General features: G+C 45.8%; 1 protein-coding gene across 5 annotated transcripts; it reads right to left on the minus strand.

Annotated features, from left to right (window-relative positions):
• Positions 1 to 4,178: 4,178 nt before the first annotated feature.
• Positions 4,179 to 16,725, minus strand: TM4SF19 (transmembrane 4 L six family member 19). 5 transcript variants are annotated; one of them, XR_572777.2, is made up of 7 exons: positions 16,491 to 16,725; positions 11,730 to 11,837; positions 9,038 to 9,239; positions 8,220 to 8,297; positions 5,393 to 5,562; positions 4,870 to 5,120; positions 4,179 to 4,715 (listed from the first exon to the last, which is right to left on the minus strand). XR_572777.2 is itself a non-coding variant. In XM_008708383.2 (6 exons), the coding sequence occupies exons 3-6, from the start codon at positions 9,236 to 9,238 to the stop codon at positions 4,940 to 4,942; spliced, it is 630 nt and encodes a 209-aa protein (XP_008706605.1). In that variant the 5' UTR covers position 9,239; positions 11,730 to 11,837; positions 16,491 to 16,724; the 3' UTR covers positions 4,179 to 4,939. The 5 variants fall into 5 exon arrangements, 4 of the variants coding, with proteins under 4 accessions (XP_008706605.1, XP_040477321.1, XP_040477322.1 ...); XM_008708383.2 differs by having other exon boundaries at positions 4,179 to 5,120; positions 16,491 to 16,724; XM_040621387.1 differs by lacking the exon at positions 16,491 to 16,725 and adding an exon at positions 15,876 to 15,923 and having other exon boundaries at positions 4,179 to 5,120.
• Positions 16,726 to 20,423: the final 3,698 nt, after the last annotated feature.

The raw sequence follows: 20,423 nt of genomic DNA on the forward strand, positions 1-20,423 counted from the left end.
ATTATAACCAAAGTCCCTGGCTTCCAGTATTTGCCAAGCATTTGATTCAGTAGTCCGGTTTCAAGCAACAGAGGGGCTCTGTTTTTTTTATTTAATTTTTTATCTTGTGAAAATGAACTGAGTGATGGGCCCTAGAGCCCTAGCGGACTGTCCTCTGCACTAGACTGTGTACTTTAATTCTGGGAAGGTATCACGGTGGTGGGCCAAGAACATCAGATGATACCTGGGTAAGACTTCGAGTAAGCGTATTCTGGCACACGTATGCACACAGTAACCCTCGAAATGGCTGAATGGCATTCGATGCAAAGCGCTTCTTTACTGCTCTTCTCTCTATTCCACCCATCTCCTTTCCTCTGCCCACGTCCAGGGTCTCCTAGGGCCAACCATTCCCACTGCGCTAGCCTTAGGCGCTCCCGGCGCCCTAACACTGCAACTGCAGGTCGGGTCCTCAGCTGCGCAGAGCAGCTGGAAGCTCAAGAAAGATAGCGTCCCACCCTCCTGGCTTGCCCCTTCTTCTCCAGCTCCGGCCCGCCCCCTCCCTGGCTCGCCCCTACGTCCCCAGACCAGCCCCACCCTCCTTCCCTCCCTGCTCCACTCCACCCGGTACCTTCCTCTGTCCCCCAGCCCGCTCCACCCTCTCCAGCCCCGCTCCGCCCCTCCCTCCCCCAGCCCACCTCCTTCACCATTCCCACCCTGCGTCCCCAGCCCAGCCCCGCCCCTCCTTCTTCAGTCCCGCCCCGCCCACCCCGCGGGTCCCCGCGCACTTTCCCGATGCCCGGGCTTCCAGGCGATCTCTGCCTGCCTGACCCAGCAGCTCGTAGGACGCCCCCCACACACACACACAACCCATCCGTTACCCGCCTTTGCTGGAAAATGGGCCGCAGAATGTAGGTATTCTCGGACTCCCCTGCGTTCTTCTCAGTCTCAGGCAACCCGTCGGCTGTGCCCATAGGGAAGGACGCAGGGGTGGACGAGGTCATGGCTAGGGCTTCTTGGCTTAGTGTATCGCGATGAAGGCCTGGCGGGTTGCAGCAGGGAGCTGGGAAACCGTCGCCCGGGCAACAGGGCCTCCCTGGGCCCAGATGTGACGCGGCTGCGCGCTCCCTGCAGAGCGGCCCTCCAGCGCGCCTGCGCACTGGCTTCTGGGCGGGAACTGGTCGAGCGACAGCTACCGTAACTTCGGCCTAAGGCTAGTATAGCCCTACACGAATTCCAAAGCACTTTAAAGCGAGTCAGGTTTTATTAACGGCGCCACAATTTTAGGAAATTTACGCGGAACCTAAGGCCAGTAGAGGTCCAAGCATATAAGGCTATTGAGTAGCGGAGCCCTGACTCTAAATAAAGGGTCTTCACGCTGTAGCCTGTGGGCAAGTGCAGCCTTCATTTCTTTATGCACTTTTGAACGGGTTTTATATTTTTAAATGATCGAAAAAAATCAAAAGATTAATTCATAAACCTACACATGAAATTTAAATTTCAGTATCCGTGAAGTTCTCATGTAACATAGCTATGCTCATTTGCACATTGTGTGGCCACTTTTGCGCTGTTATTGGTAGAATTTAGCAATTGCAGCAGAACCATATGGCCCTTAAAGTCTAAACTTTGATCTGACCCTTTACAGAAAAAGTTCTCAGTGCCCTGCTCTAGTCTATAACTGCAAACCCGCAGTTCCCCCAGCCTCACCTACACCCCTGGATCCAGTGCAAAATTCAGAAAGGAGCAGATTTCAGACGTATTCCCCACCAGTTTCTGGTCCTGCTTTTGAAAACCGTATTATCCTGTACTCTACCAGCTTCAAAACGTAGGGAAAGGGGCGCCTGGGTGGCTCGGTCAGTTAAGTGTCTGCCTTCTGCTCAGGTCATGATTCCAGGGTCCTGGAATCCAGCCCCTCATCCAGCACCCTGCTCAGTGGGGAGTCCGCTTCTCCCTCTCCCTCTGCCCCTCACCTCGCTTGTGCTCTCTCTCTCTCTTGCTCACTCACACACTCTCTCTCAATAAATAAATAAGATCTTTAAAAAAAAAAACAGGAAAAGAAATTCCCCCAATATCCATCCAGGCTTCCTATTGGTTGGGTTAACAAACTGCAAAACTTCCTCCTCTAAGATGGAAAGGGAGTAGTTTCTGTAAAAGTATACCTTTGCAAGTTCCAGTAGAGACCAACTAATTTTACTATTCCAGGTTTTGGCTTACAATGTGTTTTCTTGTTAGTGTAGCTTAGATTGGTCTCCCTGACTCCAATAAATTCCCAGAACTTCACCTTCCCAGTCTGCCCTTCACATTGTCCCCAAATGGCTTTCCTTTGTCACTGCTCTGCTTGAAATCTTTCAATGGTTCCTTATGACCACCTCCCCAGCATTCACTGCAAGTAAGACCTTTCATGATCTGGCTGGGTTGCTGAACCTTCCTCCTGGCACTGGCCAGCAGACCAGGGTCTGTGCAAGGACCATGGGGCGAGGTGTGCACCCAGCATCAGCTCAGTGCTGCCTCAACCATGCCCTGTTTAGCTGCCCCTTGGTTCAGCAGCACCAGTCCCATCATTGGCTGTGGTCATACATCCACAGACTCACCTGGCACAGAAATCCAATGTCTCCTAGGGGCTGATAGCATTTTCTCCTTGCTGTTTCACCAGCCTTAAGAAATCATACTACTAATATGCAGACTTTCTTTCCCCTTTTATGATTTCTTCAGTACTATTTCTCTCATCCTATCTACTACAGTCCAACTAAAAAAGGAAGATTAGATGCACAATTTAATTCAATAAACATTTTATTATTCCATCTGTGCTAAGGGCTGGAGATACAAAAGTGAATAAAACCTAGGCCTTGCCCTAAAGAGTGAACAGATTTGGCTGGGGAGCAATGGGCTAAATAGAGCACCAATTGCTATAACAGAAAGCTGAAGGACAACCTGTTCCCAAGACAGGCTTACTTTTCTCTGAGGAGGACCATAAACAAGGCAACGTCCTCTTCATTCCATGATGATATTCAAGAAGGCATACACAAGGTAAGGGGCAGACAACTTCTTTCCTTAACAAAATGTTAATACTGTCCTGATGAACAGATTAACATAAGCCCCTGTGCCCAAGACCTGTCTGGAAGCCGAACCAAGAGCCAGATGTAGCTTTCGTTTGAGGAGAAAAAACCAGGGTGAAAGCCTGTTCTGAGTGCGAGGTAGTCCTGGGATGTGGGGAGAAGGAAGCAGATACAGGTATCCTCTGGAATCCCATAGAGGGCAGCCAACAGCCAGGTGTGGAGGACTATGGAGCCCATGGTGGAATGAATGCAGAACTCCGTAACGGAGGAATTCCTGTATTCTGGAAGCATCTGGTGCTTCAGCAGCTCCTTCCTGACCTGGGACAGTGCTGGGGTCCCTGGGATACAGCAGCACCTGGGCCCACACACTCCCTTCCCGACTTTGTCCCCTCTGTGGCTCCACAGCCCAGGGTTCTCTAACTCATTCCCTGGACCTGTCCACTACCTCTTCTCTTGCCAGTACCCATCTTCCTGTTTCTTCCCAGGCTGCTTCTGCCTGCTCCATCCTGTGCCCTGCCCATCAGACTTTCCCACCCGGATCTCCTTCACCCCATTCCTGACTCAACTCACCATCCAGCACTACCTCCCAGCCATGATCCGGAAGTGGGAGAGAAGGAGGTGCTCTGCTCTCCACCTACCACATGAGAAACCACTGTGGCACCACGGTTCTCCACACGCTCCATCCTGTGTCTCCCCTCCATGCCTTAGACTGTGCTGTTTCCTCTGCTGGAGAATCCCTTCGTCCCCTCTTTGCTGGGTTAACTATTTCAAGAATCAGCTCAGGCACAAGGGGTGCCTTCCTTGATTTCTCACAGACCCTCTCCTTGGAAGGTCACTGTTCCTCTGAACTCACTCTACGTCCTGTTGACCTCTAACATGGCCCTTACCATAGGACATTTAAATTGTTCGTAGATGTGTTTGTTCCCCTAACCTGATCATGAGCTCTTCAAGGACAAGGCAGGGTCCAAGGTCAAGGACCATGTCTCGGTCATCTTTGGATCCACTGCACACACAGCAGTGCCAGCCGCACAGTGGATACGCCAGTGTATAGCACTTACTGAACCACACTGAACACTCAAGAGAAGAACACTGGTGAGTTAATCATCATAATCATATGGCCGCCATAACAAAACACTACAGACGGAGTGGCTCAAACCACAGACCTTTATTTTCTGGAGGCTGGAAGTTCCAACATGAAGGTACCAACAAGGTTGATTTCTATTGAGGGCCCTCTCCTTGGCTTGTAGGGGGCCACCTTCTGGCTGTGTCCTCACATGGCCTCTTCTTCTGTGCTTGTGTGGACGGAGAGATCTGGTATCTCATCCTCTTCTTATAAGGATGCCAGTCCTACTGGATTAGGGTCCTACCCTTATGAGCTCGTTTAACCTTGATTACCTTCTTAAAGGTTCTCTCTACAAACATAGTCACGTTGGGGGTTAAGGCTTCAACCTATGAGTTTTGAGGACACACAATTCAATCCATAACAATGGGTGAACATGACTTTGGAAGATAAGAGCTCAGGTACTGACTTTGCCTTAATCCGGTTGAGTGCTTTTAGGCAGCAAGTCCGTTATGGTCTAGGAGCCTCAACTCCTATATTGGTGATGTGTGGCCAGTTTTATGGAGTTGTGGAGAGGCTGAAATGAGACCATGGCTGGAGGGTATTTTATGAACTGTAAGTTCCTGCACGATAAAAATGACTTCATCATTCCTTCTACTAATATATCATCTTGCAGTTTACAATGTGATTTAAAATGCATATGTCATTCAGCATATGTGCAAGGTATCATTACTGTTATTATCACTACAGGGATACCTAAAAGGAAAGTTTGTTTACCATCCGTACTGCAGAGGGGATTCAAGGCAGCTTTTGAGGAAAACTCTCACGTGTGCAAGGGCGTTCCCTATCACTTCTCACAGAGGCTGCAGAAAAGGCCCAGGAAGCTGTTGATGAAATGAATGACCACCAGGAGAATCTGGAGAAGGCTGATGCACAGAAGGGTGGAGAAGAAGGACACGTGCCAAATGACAGCTTTAGAAGGCTCCAGGCAGACAGAGTTCCAGAGTGAATGGTCATACAAATAATTCCTATCCCAAAAGAAAAAGGAGACCAGGGGTTGAGGAATAAGTTAAGAAAAGCCAAGTAAGCAACTTCAATAGAAACCTGGGGCCTCCCCCAGCCAAGGTCATAGGCCTGGACTCTTGAGGGTGACTATTGTTGCTGCATCTGCAAAATGCCCAGCATCAGAGAAGGGAGATGCTAGAACACGTGACCAAGAGGAGTTTGTAGTCCATGTGTGTCTTTCTGTCTGTCTTTGTCTCTCTGAAAAGACTGAAAATCCAAGTCTCCATCCATTTACCTGTTATGCAAGTCTTGGAATGGGTAACCATATTTCCAAGCTTGTGTCTGATTGAAGGATGAGACATCAAACATGCAAAATGGACCATCTTTCAGGGCTACTCCGGAAGTGATAAAGCAAATCAAGGCTCCAAGAAAAGCCAGGCTACTGGACAGCAGAGCAGTGAGCATCTGTAGAGGGAGGGAAGAAGCCATGAGGTGAGATGAGGTCATGACCAGGTGATGGGGTGATCTGGACAAGTTTAGCTTCTCTGGCACTCAGGCTCTTCTCCATCATACCACATGGGGGATAACGCTGCCCCAGGCACCTCCTTTAAAGCATAACCAAGGCAGAGTGGCTGATGAGGGGGTCAGCAGGTAGAGCCAGGAAGGCTTGGGAGAGAAAGCACTGAGAAGGGGGAAGCAGTGGCACTTGGACCTGGGTCTCCCTGACCCAGTAGGCTCTCCAGAGCTTCTCAACAGTTTGGCATCAAAATCTTTTACACTCAGGGGCCACTTGGGCGGCTCAGTCAGTTACTGACTCTTGATTTTGGCTCAGGTCATGATCTCAAGGGTTGTGAGATCGAGCCCCATGTCGAGCTCCACACTAAGCGTGTAGTCTGCTTAATATTCTCCTTCTCCCTCTACCCCCTCCCACTCATGAACACTTGCTCTCTCTCAAATAAATAAATAAGTCTTAAAAAAGAGGTTTTACACAGCCTCTGGGTAGAAGGGTTGGATGGTCATCACATGCCCATTTCTTTTTTACTATTTTTTAATTTTTTTTTTAATTTTATTTTTTTATTTGACAAGACAAAGACAGTACAAGCAGGGGGAGCAGCAAATAGAGGGAGAGGGAGAAGCAGGCTCCCCACTGAGCAGGGAGCCCGATATGGGGCTCAATCCCAGGACCCTGGGACCATGACCTGAGCCGAAGGCAGACGCTTGACCAACTGAGCCACCCAGGTGCCCCCGCATGAGCATTTCTGACTCTTTTAAGGAAAAGCTGTATTCTCAAAAGTTCCAAGCTCCTACCCCTGATTCCTCTCTTTCTCAAATCAAGCATGAAAGGAAACAAGGGAGGAAAGAGGGAAGGATGTAGAAAAGCAGGGAGGGAGGGAGGGAGACAGAGACAGAGAGGAACCGCAGTCAGCTAGGGAGGTACTCCTATTCTGTCACTGCACTTGGTCTGTGCACCGCTCGCTTCCCTCCACAAAGATAACCGTAAGTTCATTTCATTGGCAGGAGTCTAGCTTGCTTTTAAATTGGCTTTTTTCTCAGAATACTAGGTTGTTTTCTCCCTTTGAAAGAATACATATTTAAACTTGTTTAATAAAACATAGATATAGTTTTTATATAGAATCATGGAGTCCTTTTCCCACAATGTCAAGCTGGTTTGGAGCTCGGGAGGGGCCCGGGAAATGCTCAGAATGGGGTCCCGGCCCTGGCAGCATCACATTACCTGAAGACTTGTTAGAAATGCACAACTTCCCGCTTCACCCCACCTTCTGAACCAGAAAAGCTGGGGCTGGAGCGCCTGGGTGGCTCAGTTGGTTAAGCATCCGGCCCTTGATTTGCCCTCAGGTCATGATCTCAGGGTTGTGAGATCGAGCCCTGCGTTGCGCTCTGTGCTGAGCTTGGAGCCTGTTTAAGATTCTCTCTCTCCCTGTCTCTCTGCTCCTCCCCCACCTCTAAAAAAATGAATAAATAAAATAAAGTCAACTTTCCTGTCTCTCCTACCTTCTCCTTTCCTCAGACAGTATATTTTTAGGAAAGGAGAGGAGGGGAGAGGAGAGGAGAGGAGAGGAGAGGAGAGGAGAGAAGGAAGGAAAGGAAGGAAGAAAAAGAAAGAAAGAAAGAAAGAAAGAAAGAAAGAAAGAAAGAAAGAAAGAGAAAGGAAAGAGAAGAAAAGGAAAGAAGGAAAGAAAGAAAATCTGGGGGTGGGGCCAGCAATCTGTTTTACCAAACCCTGCAGGGATTCTGATGCACACTCAAGTCTGAGAACCACTCACTTGCCTAGGGGAAAACCAGAAAAGACTGAGAACAGATAGTGAATGAAATGCGTGGGTGTTTATATTTCTTTAACATACAATTCTGAATCAGTGGGGTTCCCAATACGTGGGCTGCAGATATCAAAGTAGGCTGTAGAGTTACTGTAAGGAGGCCACAGATTCATGTGTCATGATTCATGTAAGCAATATAGCTTACACTGTCTATGTACTGAGATTTTTCAGATATATATGAATGCCACTGCAGTTGATAAGTGCAAATTTACTCTGGGCCCCAGTTTCATTTTCTGTAAAATGGAGGGGTTAGGCTAGAGTCTAGTCATTAGATGATTTCTGGAAAAGCTTCCAACTCTAAGAAAAATTAAACAAAATAACCAAGAAATTTTCTTTTTTCTTTTTCTTTCTTTTTTCTTTTTAAGTAGACTCCATGCCCAATGTGGGGCTTGAACTCCTGACCTGGAAACTGAGCACATGCTCCACCCACTGAGCCAGCCAGGCGCCCCAGGAAATTTTCTATCAATGACACGTGACTGCAGTGCACTTAACTCATGTCCACATTGTTCAATAGGCTAAAAATAATAGTAGCAGTTCCTCACAGGTTTGTAGACATTTCTGGCTCATTAAGCACTTACTCCCTTAACTTGATCCTGTTCACTCCCATTTTATAGATGAGGCTCAGAAAGGTTAAGGAACTTGCCCAACAGCTTGGGGCTATTAAGCGATACAGTCAGGACCTAACTTCAAGCCCCAAGACTGAAATTGCCTCTTTACCACTCTGCCTGTAGAGTAATAGAACGTGGGGACATTCTAGGTATTAGAAGAGTAGAATCTGGTGCTTACACTTCGGCAGGGCCCACTCTTACTGAAGCAGCCGTATCTCCAGCCCATCAAGGAGATGAGGGTAGCTGCAGTGAGTACCTGGGAGAGGAGAAAAGAATGGTAAGAAGAGATTGGGTAATCGACATTTCTAGCTGCCACCTGTGGCTGTTGAAATAGATCGGTTGGACACCTCACAAGGAATTGATGATCCTAGCTTTCCCAGAGGGTTTGGCTTTGACTGGCAGGACCCAATTGGATGACTAGCCTGATCTGACTCTCTGGACGGCAACATTTACACCCAGCCTTCTAGTCCCAAGCCAAAGTCCAGCAGCAAGACTTGATAAGTCTTCCTAGAGTCTCCTATTCCTTGGAATTGCTATAGACCCAAGACCAGCTTGCTAGATGAAGCATTCTTTTTTTTTTTTTAAGATTTTATTTTTAAGTTGGGGCACCTGGGTGGCTCAGTCAGTTGGGTGTCTGCCTTCAACTCAGGTCATGATCCTGGGGTCCTGGGATCAAGCCCTGTGTTGGGCTCCCTGCTCAGCAGGGAGTCTGCTTCTCCCTCTCCCTCTCCCTCTCCTTCTGTGATTTCTGTCTCTCTCTCTAGTAAATAAATAAAATCTTTAAGATTTTACTTTTAAGTAATCTCTACACCCAACATGGGGCTTGAACTCACAACCTTGAGATCAAGAGTCACATGCTCTACCAATTGAGCCAGCCAGGCACCCCCAAGATCAAGCATCCTTGCAAAGAACCAAAACACTACTCCCCTACCACCTCCCTGCTCCACCCTGAGGGGTGTTTGGGAAGTTCACACCCAAGGAACTCCAAACACTTACCATAAGGCCTCCTCCCCAGAGCCCAGAGCCCAGCATGGCATGCCTGCCAATGAGGCCCCTCAACAGGTAGGTCACATCCCAGTTAGGAAAAAGGAGCACCAAGTTGGCTCCAGCAGCAAACAGGGCAGTAGTCCCAAGGCTCAGCCCCAGGATGCGGGAGCAGGTCCGTGAGCATGCCATCACATCAGGAGAGGACAGCATCCTGGAACCAATGGATGGAGAGTCATGGTACCTCTGTTGCTGGAAACATCAGGAAGGGGAACACCCATAGCAAGGGTGGGGTGGGGGGAAGAGACTACAGATACTTTCACCTCCCCAGGTCAGATCAAGAAGATCCAAAGAACTTGCTGAAAAACTTTGCCTTTTATAAATAGTCCCTGATGGATAGGATTTAATTGCTCCATTTTCTGCCAACCCCCACTCATCCGATCATATTTTGCTTATACCTCTATACAGCCAGTGATTATTTCTATTTGGACAGGAAAAAATGTTTAAAGGTGTCATCCTTCCTCTTTAAAAGATGACACTTTAAAGATATTCACTGTCACCACTTCCATTCAGTAGTACAGGAAGTCCTATCCAGTGCAATAAGAAAATAAAAAGAAGCAGAAGTCATACAGATAGGGGGCGCCTGGGTGGCGCAGTCATTAAGCGTCTGCCTTCGGCTCAGGGCGTGATCCCGGCGTTAGGGGATCGAGCCCCACATCAGGCTCCTCCGCTAGGAGCCTGCTTCTTCCTCTCCCACTCCCCCTGCTTGTGTTCCCTCTCTCGCTGGCTGTCTCTCTTTGTCAAATAAATAAATAAAATCTTTAAAAAAAATGAAAAAGAAAATCCAAAGGAATCTATCAAAAAGTTACTAGAACTAATAGGTGAGTTTAGCAAGTTACAGAATAAAAAATTAATACACAAAGATTCTCTTGTATTGCTATATGCAAGCAATGATAAATTGTAAAAATTTAAAAAACAATATTTAGAAGCTCCTGGGTGGCTCGTCAGTGAGGCATCTGCCTTTGGCTCTGGTCATGATCCTGGAGTCCTGGAATTGAGCACCGCATCTGGCTGCCTGCTCAGTGGGGTGTCTGCTTCTCCCTCTGCCCCTAACCTGGCTCGTGCTCTCTCTTTCACTCAAATAAATAAATAAAATCGTCAAAAAAATAAAAATAAATACTTAAATAGCATAAGAATAGAAAATACTTGTGGATAAATTCAACAAAATATGTGCAAGACTTGTACACTAAAAATAACAAAATATTGCTGAGAAAAACTAAAGACCTAAATAAATGGAGAGAGAAACCATATTCATGGATCAAAAGATTCACTAACATTAACACGTCAATTCTCTCTAAATTGATGTGTGGATTCAATATATCTCAGTCAAAATCCTAGCAGTTTTGTAGAAATTAACAAACTGAATCTAAATTTATATGGAAATCCTAAGGTCCTAGATTAGCTAAAGTACTTTTGAAAAAGAACAAAGTTGGAAGACCTACACCATGTGATTTGAAGACATTATAAAGTTACAGTAAAGTTACAAAAAGTAAAGTGCTGGTGTAAAAAGACATACAGACCACTAGAACAGACTAGAGAATTCAGAAATAGACATTCACATATGAGCAAATGATTTTTGAGAAAGATATTATTTCAGTGGGAAAAGGATAGTCTCAAACAGTGCTGGAACAATCTATATGCAAAACAAAAATATACCATAATTATTACTGCAAACCATAGTCAATAATTAGTTAGAAATGAATCTTAGGCCTAAACTTACTAAATTTCTAGAAGAAAGCAAAGGAGAAAACATTGGGATTTTTTTTTCAAAGATTTTATTTTTAAGTAATCTCTCCATCCAACATGGGGCTCAAACCCACAACCCCGAGATCAACAGTCACACGCTCCACAGACTGAGCCAGCCAGATGCCAGCCAGGATCTTGAGTTAGGCGATTTAGTAGATAAAAGACAAAAAGTACAACCCATAAAAATAATAAACTACTTCAAAATTAATTTGCTTTTCAAAAGACACCATGGGGGCACCTGTGTGGCTCAGTTGGTTAAACATCCGACTCTTAATTTTGGCTCAGGTCATGATCTCAAGATTGTAGGATCAAGCCCCATATCCGGTTCGAAGCTGGGTATGGAGCCCACTTAAGATTCTCTCTCTCTCTACCTCTCTCTATCTCCCGGCTCTTAAAAAAAAAAAAAAAAAAAAAAAAAAAAGACACCATGAAGAAAATGAAGAAGGAAACCATAGACTGAGAAAATATTCACAACATAAATTTTGCAAATATGTATGTGAATGTGAATACATACACATCTGATAACAGACTTGTAACTAGACTACATGAAGAATTCTTAAAACTCTATAATAATAAGACAAACGATGATTTTAAAAAATGGGACAAAGATTTAAACAGACGCCTCATTTCATCCCACAAAAGAAGATATATGGATGACAGCTAAGAACATGAAAAGACGCTCAACATCGTAAACATAAGGAAATGCAAGTTAAAACTAAAGTAAGATCCTACGACACACCCACCAGAATCATTTCAATTCAAAAGTTGGACAATACCAAGTGTTGGTGAAGATGTGGCACAACCAGAACTCTCCTGGGTAGCTAGTGAGAATACAAACGGTACAAGCCACTTCGTAAATTAGCTCAGCAGTGTCTTATAAAGTTAAACATTTACTTACCAAATGATCAAGCAATTCCACTTCTACATATTTATCCAAGAAAAAGGAAAGCACACGTCCACACAAAGATTAGGACCTGAACGTCCACAGCAGCTTTAGTCATAATAACTACAAATTAGAAATATGGAAACAACCTAAGTGTCCGCCAAAAGATAAATGGATAAACGAAATGTGGCATATGCACACGATGGAAAAATATTCAGCCATAAAAAGGAAAAAAGTTCTGAAACATGCTACAACATGGGTGAAACTTGAAAACACTGTGCTAAATGAAATAAGCCAGACAAATACCATGTGATTTCACTTACATGAAATATCCAGAGTAGGCACATTGGTAGAGACAGAAAGTAGATCAGTGGTTACCAGGGACCAGGAGTGGAGGAATGGGGAGTTATTGTTTAATGGTTACAGAGTTTCTGTTTGGGGTGATGAAAGAATTTGAGGAATAGATAGTGGTGATGGTTACACAACATTTTGAGTGCAGTTAATGCCATTACATTGTACACTTTAAAATGGTTAAGATAAATTTTATGATATATACATTTTACCAGGATAAAACAAAATCAATTAAAAAATGAGAAATTCGGGTGGCTGGGTGGCTCAGTCGGTTAAGCATCTGCCCTCAGCTCAGGTCATGATGCCAGGGTTCTGGGATGGAGCCCCTTCTCCAGCTCCCTGCTCAGCGGGGAGTCTGCTTCTCCCTCTGCCTCTCCCCCTGGCTTGTGCTCTCTCTCTTGCTCACTCTCTCTCTAAAATAAATAAATAAAATCTTTAAAAACATGAGAAATAACTCAAATGTTCATCAATAAGTGAATAAACTGTCGTATAGCTGTGCGAATGAGCTCCCCCATGAGGCAATAAAACAGACTAAACTACTGACACGTGCGACCACACGGATGAATCTCAAAGCGTTAGGCTACATGACAGAAGCCAGAGACAAAGCACTACAGGAACAATCGCACAGACTACTCACTTATGATTCTGCTCATATGAAATTCTACAGAAGGCAAAACTAGTGATGGGAGGCAGATCCGTGGCTACCAGGGGTGGGGAATGGAGAGGGGATTAATATAAGGGCATTAGGAAACTTTTGGAGGTCATGGAAACGTGTTCTGTATCTAGATTCTGGTAGTGAATACACAACTAGATGTACTGACACCACTCATCAAGCTGGGCTCTGAAAATTGGTGAATTTTATTGTGTTTTAATTATATGTCAAGGAAATGGATTGAAAAATTAAATGTCTCATCTAGATAAATTGTAAAATGCCTCCTCCACACCTTCGCCTACAGCCATTTCTCCTTTTTTTTTTTTTTTAAGATTTTATTTATTTATTTGACAGAGAGCCAGCGAGAGAGGGAACCCAAGCAGGGGGAGTGGAAGAGGGAGAAGTAGGTGTCCGGCTGAGCAGGGGGCTCAATGCGGGGCTCGATGCGGGGCTCGATCCCAGGACCCTGAGATCATGACCTGAGCCAAAGACAATCGCTTAATGACTGAGCCCCCCAGGAGGCTGCCATTTCTCCTTTTTAAATTTTCACTGATACATGAACTCCTTGCCATTTTTCTTTTTTTTTAAATTATTTTATTTATTTTATTTTTCTTTTTTAAAAAATTATTTATTTATTTATTTATTTATTCATTTATTTTCTTATCGTTTTTCTAAAAGTGAATTACAATAGGACTGGTGATATTTGGGTAGACTTGTGTCAACATGGATCTGAAAACAATCAGTGCCTTGACATCCCCAAGAAGTTGACTGTTGCTGCTTTTCGATTCAGGTAAGTCTGTCTGACCTAAGACTCTTGGCACTCCCCTCCCAACACGTTATTTTGCGTATAATCAGAAAATACGTGTGGGGGCGCCTGGGTGGCGCAGTTGTTAAGCGTCTGCCTCCGGCTCAGGGCGTGATCCCTGCATTCTGGGATCGAGCCCCACATCAGGCTCCTCCGCTGGGAGCCTGCTTCTTCCTCTCCCACTCCCCCTGCTTGTGTTCCCTCTCTCGCTGGCTGTCTCTATCTCTGTCGAATGAATAAATAAAATCTTTAAAAAAGAAAGAAAGAAAGAAAAAAGAAAGAAAGAAAAAAGAAAGAAAGAAAGAAAGAAAGAAAGAAAGAAAGAAAGAAAGAAAGAAAATACGTGTGAACCAGAGCTCCCCATCTCTCTTTTACACATACGTATGTAATAAAATATTTCAGGGGCGCCTGGGTGGCGCAGCGGTTAAGCGGCTGCCTCCAGCTCAGGGCGTGATCCCGGCGTTATGGGATCGAGCCCCACATCAGGCTCCTCCACTATGAGCCTGCTTCTTCCTCTCCCACTCCCCCTGCTTGTGTTCCCTCTCTCACTGGCTGTCTCTTTCCTGTCGAATAAATAAATAAAATCTTTAAAAAAATAAAAATAAAATAAATAAAATAAAATATTTCAGAGTTTAAAGAAGTAAACATAGGGTACATATTTGTACTTATACACTGTATGGAAAAATTAAACAACACCCGTGTAACTACAACCAGCTTACAAAACAGGTCGTTACTGCTAATATTATTGAAGCGCTACATAGTTTCCTGAATTCCTTCCTAAAATGACTATCCTGAATTTTTATTTTTATCATACTTTTTTAAAACAGTTTTACAACTTAGGAACTCAATTTTTAAGAACGAAAACTTGATTAGCCTCGCGTTGTCCGTCTGTCTTCCGGTGAAGAGACTGGGGCCAGACAGCGCTGAGCAGGCCGTTGGGCTGGTGGCAGGCTCGTGCCCCCGCGGCCTTCAGTGATCTTCGCTTCCCCTAATCCCAGAGTCCACGCTCACTTCCTGCAACTCCTCCCGACCCGACAGGGAAGCTCCTGCTGCAGCTGCTGCTGTCGGAGTGTGGCGAGCGGCCTGCTCTGTGTGCCCTCTCCACAGGGTAGTTGCTCTCTAAGCCATTTTTCTCACAGGGAATAAAGGAACTTCCCCCCCACCCCCGGAAGTAAGTTCGGGCCTCCAGGACAGGGGGCACGCGTTGGGAGAGTGGGGGAAGGATATGAAGAACAGTGACCCTTACCCCAGGGATCAGGAGGCAAGCTGTGTTTGCTCCCGACTGCCTTTGCCCAGCTGGCCCATGACAGGCCTCTTTTCCGGAAGTACTGGCTGCTCAGTCCTAGGCGTCGGGCCCTCAGGGTGAGGAAGGGGCCCTGCCGTCAGGAGACAGGGCACCTGCAGGAAAACGATCCTCCCCACAGTCTGCCCACCAACGTTTGGGGTGTAAGTGCATGTCTGGGCAGCCTCCCCCCCAGACTGTCCGGTCCTCCAGCGCAGGGCTCTCGGTGTGTCTCCGTGTTGGAGCCAATTAACCAATCCAGCGTGTTAGCAAGTAAACGACTTTAACCCACACCCCCTCCCAGATGACTGCCATTCTCTCACCGGCCCAAGTAAGGACCTGTGTGCAGGTGGACTTTCAAACAAGAGCTGGAGACTGCGGGCCGGGGGGAGTTTTGTTCAGGAGTACCTTCGGCCGCCTTCAGGTCCCCCCGACGCATAGGAAGGCCTGTCTAGATGTAGATAACCAAACCGAACCCCCCTGACAATCTCCTCTATGGAAGTTTTCCATCAGGAAAAGAGTTTTATAAGGGAAACGAAAAAATATAAACACGCAGAGGGGAAATTAAGAAGTTGAGCACGGGGGCGCCTGGGTGGCTCAGTCGTTAGGCATCTGCCTTCAGCTCAGGGCGTGATCCCAGGGTCCTGGGATCGAGCCCCACGTCGAGCTCCCTGCTCCGCTGGAAGCCTGCTTCTTCCTCTCCCACTCCCCCTGCTTGTGTTCCCTCTCTTGCTGGCTGTCTCTCTCTCTGTCAAATAAATAAATAAAATCTTGAAAAAAAAAAAAAGTTGAGCATGGCCTTTGGGACGAGTGGAGCTCAGAGCAACCCGGCTGTCCACTAACCTCCTGCTAACGCTCTTGCTGTGCTTTTCCCACTGATTCAAACTGGTTTGCATTTCACTTCCTCTCCCTGACTTTGTTCCGCAAGAAAGCACAACATTTTGAGAAACACTTGCACAAATGCGAGCCAGGAGATGAGCCAAGAGGTTGGCTAATTTCATCTCTGAAGAGATAAGCAGGATCATAAAGTAAAACCTTAAAACCGGGCTTTGGGGGAGGCCCAGTTCTAACCTGAGATCCTGGCTGGGCGCCCAAATCCTCGGCCGGATGTCTAGGCAACGGTCGGAGTGATCAGCTAAGGCATCTGGAGGAAGTGACTGCAAATTCTTTGTGTGTCTCCACCTCACCCTGTCACCTAGACGGCCTTTCCTTTACCCCTTCATCAGTCAATGCGCATTACGTGTAAGTGACTGCTTTCTGCCAGTCCCGATGCCAGGAGCTGGAGATACCACGGTGAACCAGAGACGCTGTCTCTTCTTGAGGAGCTTAAAGCCTAATGGGGTCACTGACAAGGCACAAAGCAAGTGCTGAGCAGAGGTGGCCGACTGAAGGTGTCACAGTAGCACCCGAGGATCCCCTGATCTTGTCCTGCAGAAGGTGTGCTGCCCAGCCTCAAACTTCACTGACTACAAGGCATTCCGCAGGCACACGTGGGGAGGGGAAAGCATTCTAAGCGGTGTGGAAACCCAAAGTTGACAGACCGGAGCCAAAGTGAGGGTACGTGAAGTGCCTGAAGCCGCACAGCGGCTCAGAGGCAGAGCCAGGGCTCAGCAGAGTCGCAAGTCTGTGCTCCTGGCCCGTAGGCCCTACTGTTCCCTGCCCGCTGGGCCTTTCGTGGCCGCTTACCTGCGTCCAGGGGCAGGAATCAGAGGAAGAAGTCCGTCTTCAGAGGAGGCCTGTGCTCCCGCGGCGCCCCTGGGGCTCCCGCAGGGCCAGCCAGAGGCTCTCCCGTCTCAGGACTCTGCAGGAGGGCAGGGAGGCTCTGTATATACGGGAGGCCCGCGGGCGCGCCGGCGTGTGAGGGTGCGCGCCCCCACGCCACAGCCCACAGGCCTCCATTGAGGGAGCGCTTCTCCTCTTGGAGAGCCCTCTCTGATGACCCACCCGCTGCTCATCTTCATGTGACTCGAAGGAAGGAACCAGGAGGCATGGCCTCGTGAGTTAAAATGTCTCAGTGAGTCAGACCAGCACCATGAGAAATAGCTTATCCTCCCTTCTTTCCCAAAGCAGCAACACTGTTTCCCGCACTGGCGGCGGCCCTTGTCTGTTCCACTCATGGCAGAACTGGGGCTCTTTGGGGAACGGCGCGGAGCAGAGCAGCCACCATTCTTTCCTTATCGCCCTCCTTACTTCGCTCGTAGCTGACTGGATGTGTGGCCTGGCTCCTCTGCGAGCCTTCTAACTTTTTTGTTCAAGCCCACCATCTTCTTGTCCCGGTCACACCAGGTTGCTGAGCATTTCGTGGTGCTCTCCGTTCGGGAGAGCCTGACCCCCTTCTGATAAGCTCTTATCCAAGACCCAGTTCAAACATCCCCAGGGAAGTCTTCCCTGATTTCTTCACTCAGAGTTAGGAACTTTTCTCCTCTGTATTTCTCATTGTACTTTATTATTATTTTTTTAAATGTAGGTATTATATACACACAGTAAAATACACAAATCTTAATTATTTTTTAAAGATCTTTCTTATTTTTAAGTAATCTCTACACCAAACGAGGGGCTCAAACTTACAACCCTGAGATCAAGAGTCACACGCTCCACTGACCAAGCCAGCCAGGCGCCCCCACGAATCTTAGTTATAAAACCTAGTGTGGGATGCCTGGGTGGCTCAGTCAGTTAATTGTCTGCCTTTGGCTCAGGTCATGATCTCAGGGTCCTGGGATTGAGCCCTGCATCGGGCTCCCTGTCCTATGGGCGTCTGCTTCTCCTTTTGCCTTGCCCTTCCACCGTGCTTGGGCGTGTTTGCGCGTGTGCTCTCTCTCTCTCATGCTCTCTCCCAAATAAATAAAGAAATAAATAATATTTTTTTAAAAGTTAAAAAAAATAAAAAAATACAACCTAGTGAATTTGTACATGTGCACCCAGCGTAACCATCATTATAGGTCAGGATACAGGACATCTCCAAATCCCCAGAAATTTCTCTCTCATCATTATCCCTATTCCCAGTGTGTCTATTTTGGCTTTTATCATGAACTAGCTTTTGGCTATCTTTGAATTTCATATAAAATGGAATCATACAGTGAATGCTTTTTTGTAGCTTTCTTCATTCAGTATAATATCTGTAAGATCCATCTATGATATAATTCATTCTGATTGATTATTCCATTATATGACTATATTACAATTTATTCTACTGTTGATGGACATTTACATTACTTTCAAGTTTTGCCTATTATAGATAATGCCACTATGAATACTCTTATACATGTCTTTTGGAAAACGTACGCACTAATTTTTCTAGGGAATACACCTGGGAGTGGGATTGCTGAGTCATAGGGTAGGTGGATATTTAATTCTGGTAAAGGATATTGTCAGTAACCCCAAGTGGTCCTACCAATTTCCACTCCCAGCAGCAATGTATGAGAGTTCTAGTTGCTTCCCATTCCCACCAACATTTTTAATTTTCGGTATTCCAGTGGTTTAGTAGTATCTCATTGTGGTTTTTGTTTTCATTTTCGTGATGAGTAAGCACTCCACCCGGCCATTTGGAGAACCTTTTTTGAGAACTGCCTGCTCAAGTCCTTTGCCCAGTTTTTATTGATTCTTTGTCTTTTTCTTACTGGTTTGTGGGAGTTCTTTATAATTCCAGACGTGAGGCCTTTGTCAGATTTATGTCTTATGAATGTCTTCTCCCATCTATGGTTTGCTTTTCCACTTTCTTAATGATGATGTCTTTTGATGAGGAGAAGTTCTTGGTTTTAATTAAGTCCCATTGATCAATCTTTTCCTTTATGGTCACTTTTTTGTCTCCTGTTTAAAAAATCTTTGCCCACTTCCCGCTGCATTTGACTTACCTGTGCTGTTATATGCCTCTTCTCCCACAACTGTGAGATCCTTGAGGGCAGAGGCTGTATCTTACTCTGCTCTGTGCACCCAGAACCTACCACAGAGCTTAGAACATGGTAGGCGTTCAGGAGTCACTTGGCTAATGAATTAATTCACGCACTGGATGACGGAACACACAGTGCACAGAGATTTTACTTCTAATGAGAAAACAAGCAATACTGAGAAAACCCGTGGTGCATGTACATGAGAAGGGATAATCATAACTGGCTATTACATTTTTTAGAACTATGTATGAGCTGCTTTCTACATACGCAGACGTATATGTGCCTGACGCAAAAGCTGGTAAACAACTATTGAAAAGTTCATTAAGTAGAATCCAGTTTTCATTTTTGTTGCAAAAGGGAATCATTTAGAGCCTAAATGAATTTTTGTGTCTTTCCAGAGAACTGAATTTTGGTAAAAGATACTAGGCTGAGTACTCACAAGCTTTATAAGAAGAAGAAACATTTATTCACCTTATAAAACACATTTACAAACTATCTCATTAGATCCTTACAACAGACTTACAGCAAGTAAAATAAATGTGAGGTTAGCTTTCTTACGCAGATAAAGAGATCATAGCGCAGAAGAATTTGACTTGCTCAGAGTAATAGTGAATGAGACTGGGGAAATGATCCTGCTGTCTGTACACCCGACAGTCCCACACATCGATGCTTGAGATATTTTCTCCCCAACCCAGACTCCAACTATCTTAAGGTATTTCTTCTTGGAGGCAGTACTGCGGTGCTTTGGCACCTGAGAGACCCGGGTCTCGATTCCTGCTACAAATTCCTCTCAGCTATGTGAACGTGGGTAGTTCACTGAGCCCCAGGAATAATCTGGACCTCAGTTTTTCATTTATAAAATGATGCCTACCTTGTAAGTTTATTTTGAACATTAAATAAGATGTGAGCTGCCTCGAATGGGTTAGTCCTCTCCTGCTGTTCTTGGCTCTGAGCTTAGCAAAAGGATTTTATATGCGGAATCTATTAGAACATCTCGTACTTAGGGAATCAGAATAATCTGTTGGCTGACTGCCAGATATCACTCAGATTTTTAGAAGGCATCTCCATTCCCAACTCAATGGCTTATCTAACAGCAGACACTCTCATATCTATACCATTAAAATGGTGCTTGTGGGGCAAAGGGAAGTGGGGGAACTGGGCTTTAACCCCTTAAAGGACCAAACTTCTTTGGGGCTTGTGATAGCAGCTGTAGGTCTTTGTTCCTTAGGGTAAATGTGTGACAATTAATTCAATGGTTAGCCTTACACACAAGATACTTCTCTCAGAAATTATATACTTGCAAAAAAGCAGTTTTACTAAATAAGGCCAGCTTTAGTTCAAGTTCTTCACTTCCCTGTGGTAAACCTCTATGGTAACAGAGGCCCGATGAATGCCGTGACAGAACTACAGCATTACCTTTTTACAGATGTGTCAATAATCTTAGAATTTGGCTCCACTGGGGGCACCTGGGCAGCTCAGTCGGTTAACTGACTCTTAATCTCAGTTCAGGTCTTGATTTCGGGGTTGTGAGTTCAAGTGCCATGTTGGGCTCTACGCTGGGTGTGGAGCTTACTTAAAAAACAAACAGACTAAAAAACCTGGCTCCCCTGGAGACAGCTACTAGTTATCACTTTGGTGGCGATATCTCTAGGGAGAAGCAAATGGGAGTCTATGAAGGGCACAAATTAAGAATGGGGCTTGGTCTGTTCATATCTTCTGCCCATTTTTTGAT

Source organism: Ursus maritimus, unplaced genomic scaffold (assembly GCF_017311325.1).
Source record: "Ursus maritimus isolate PB19 unplaced genomic scaffold, ASM1731132v1 scaffold_4, whole genome shotgun sequence".
Classification (NCBI taxonomy): Eukaryota; Metazoa; Chordata; class Mammalia; order Carnivora; family Ursidae; genus Ursus; species Ursus maritimus.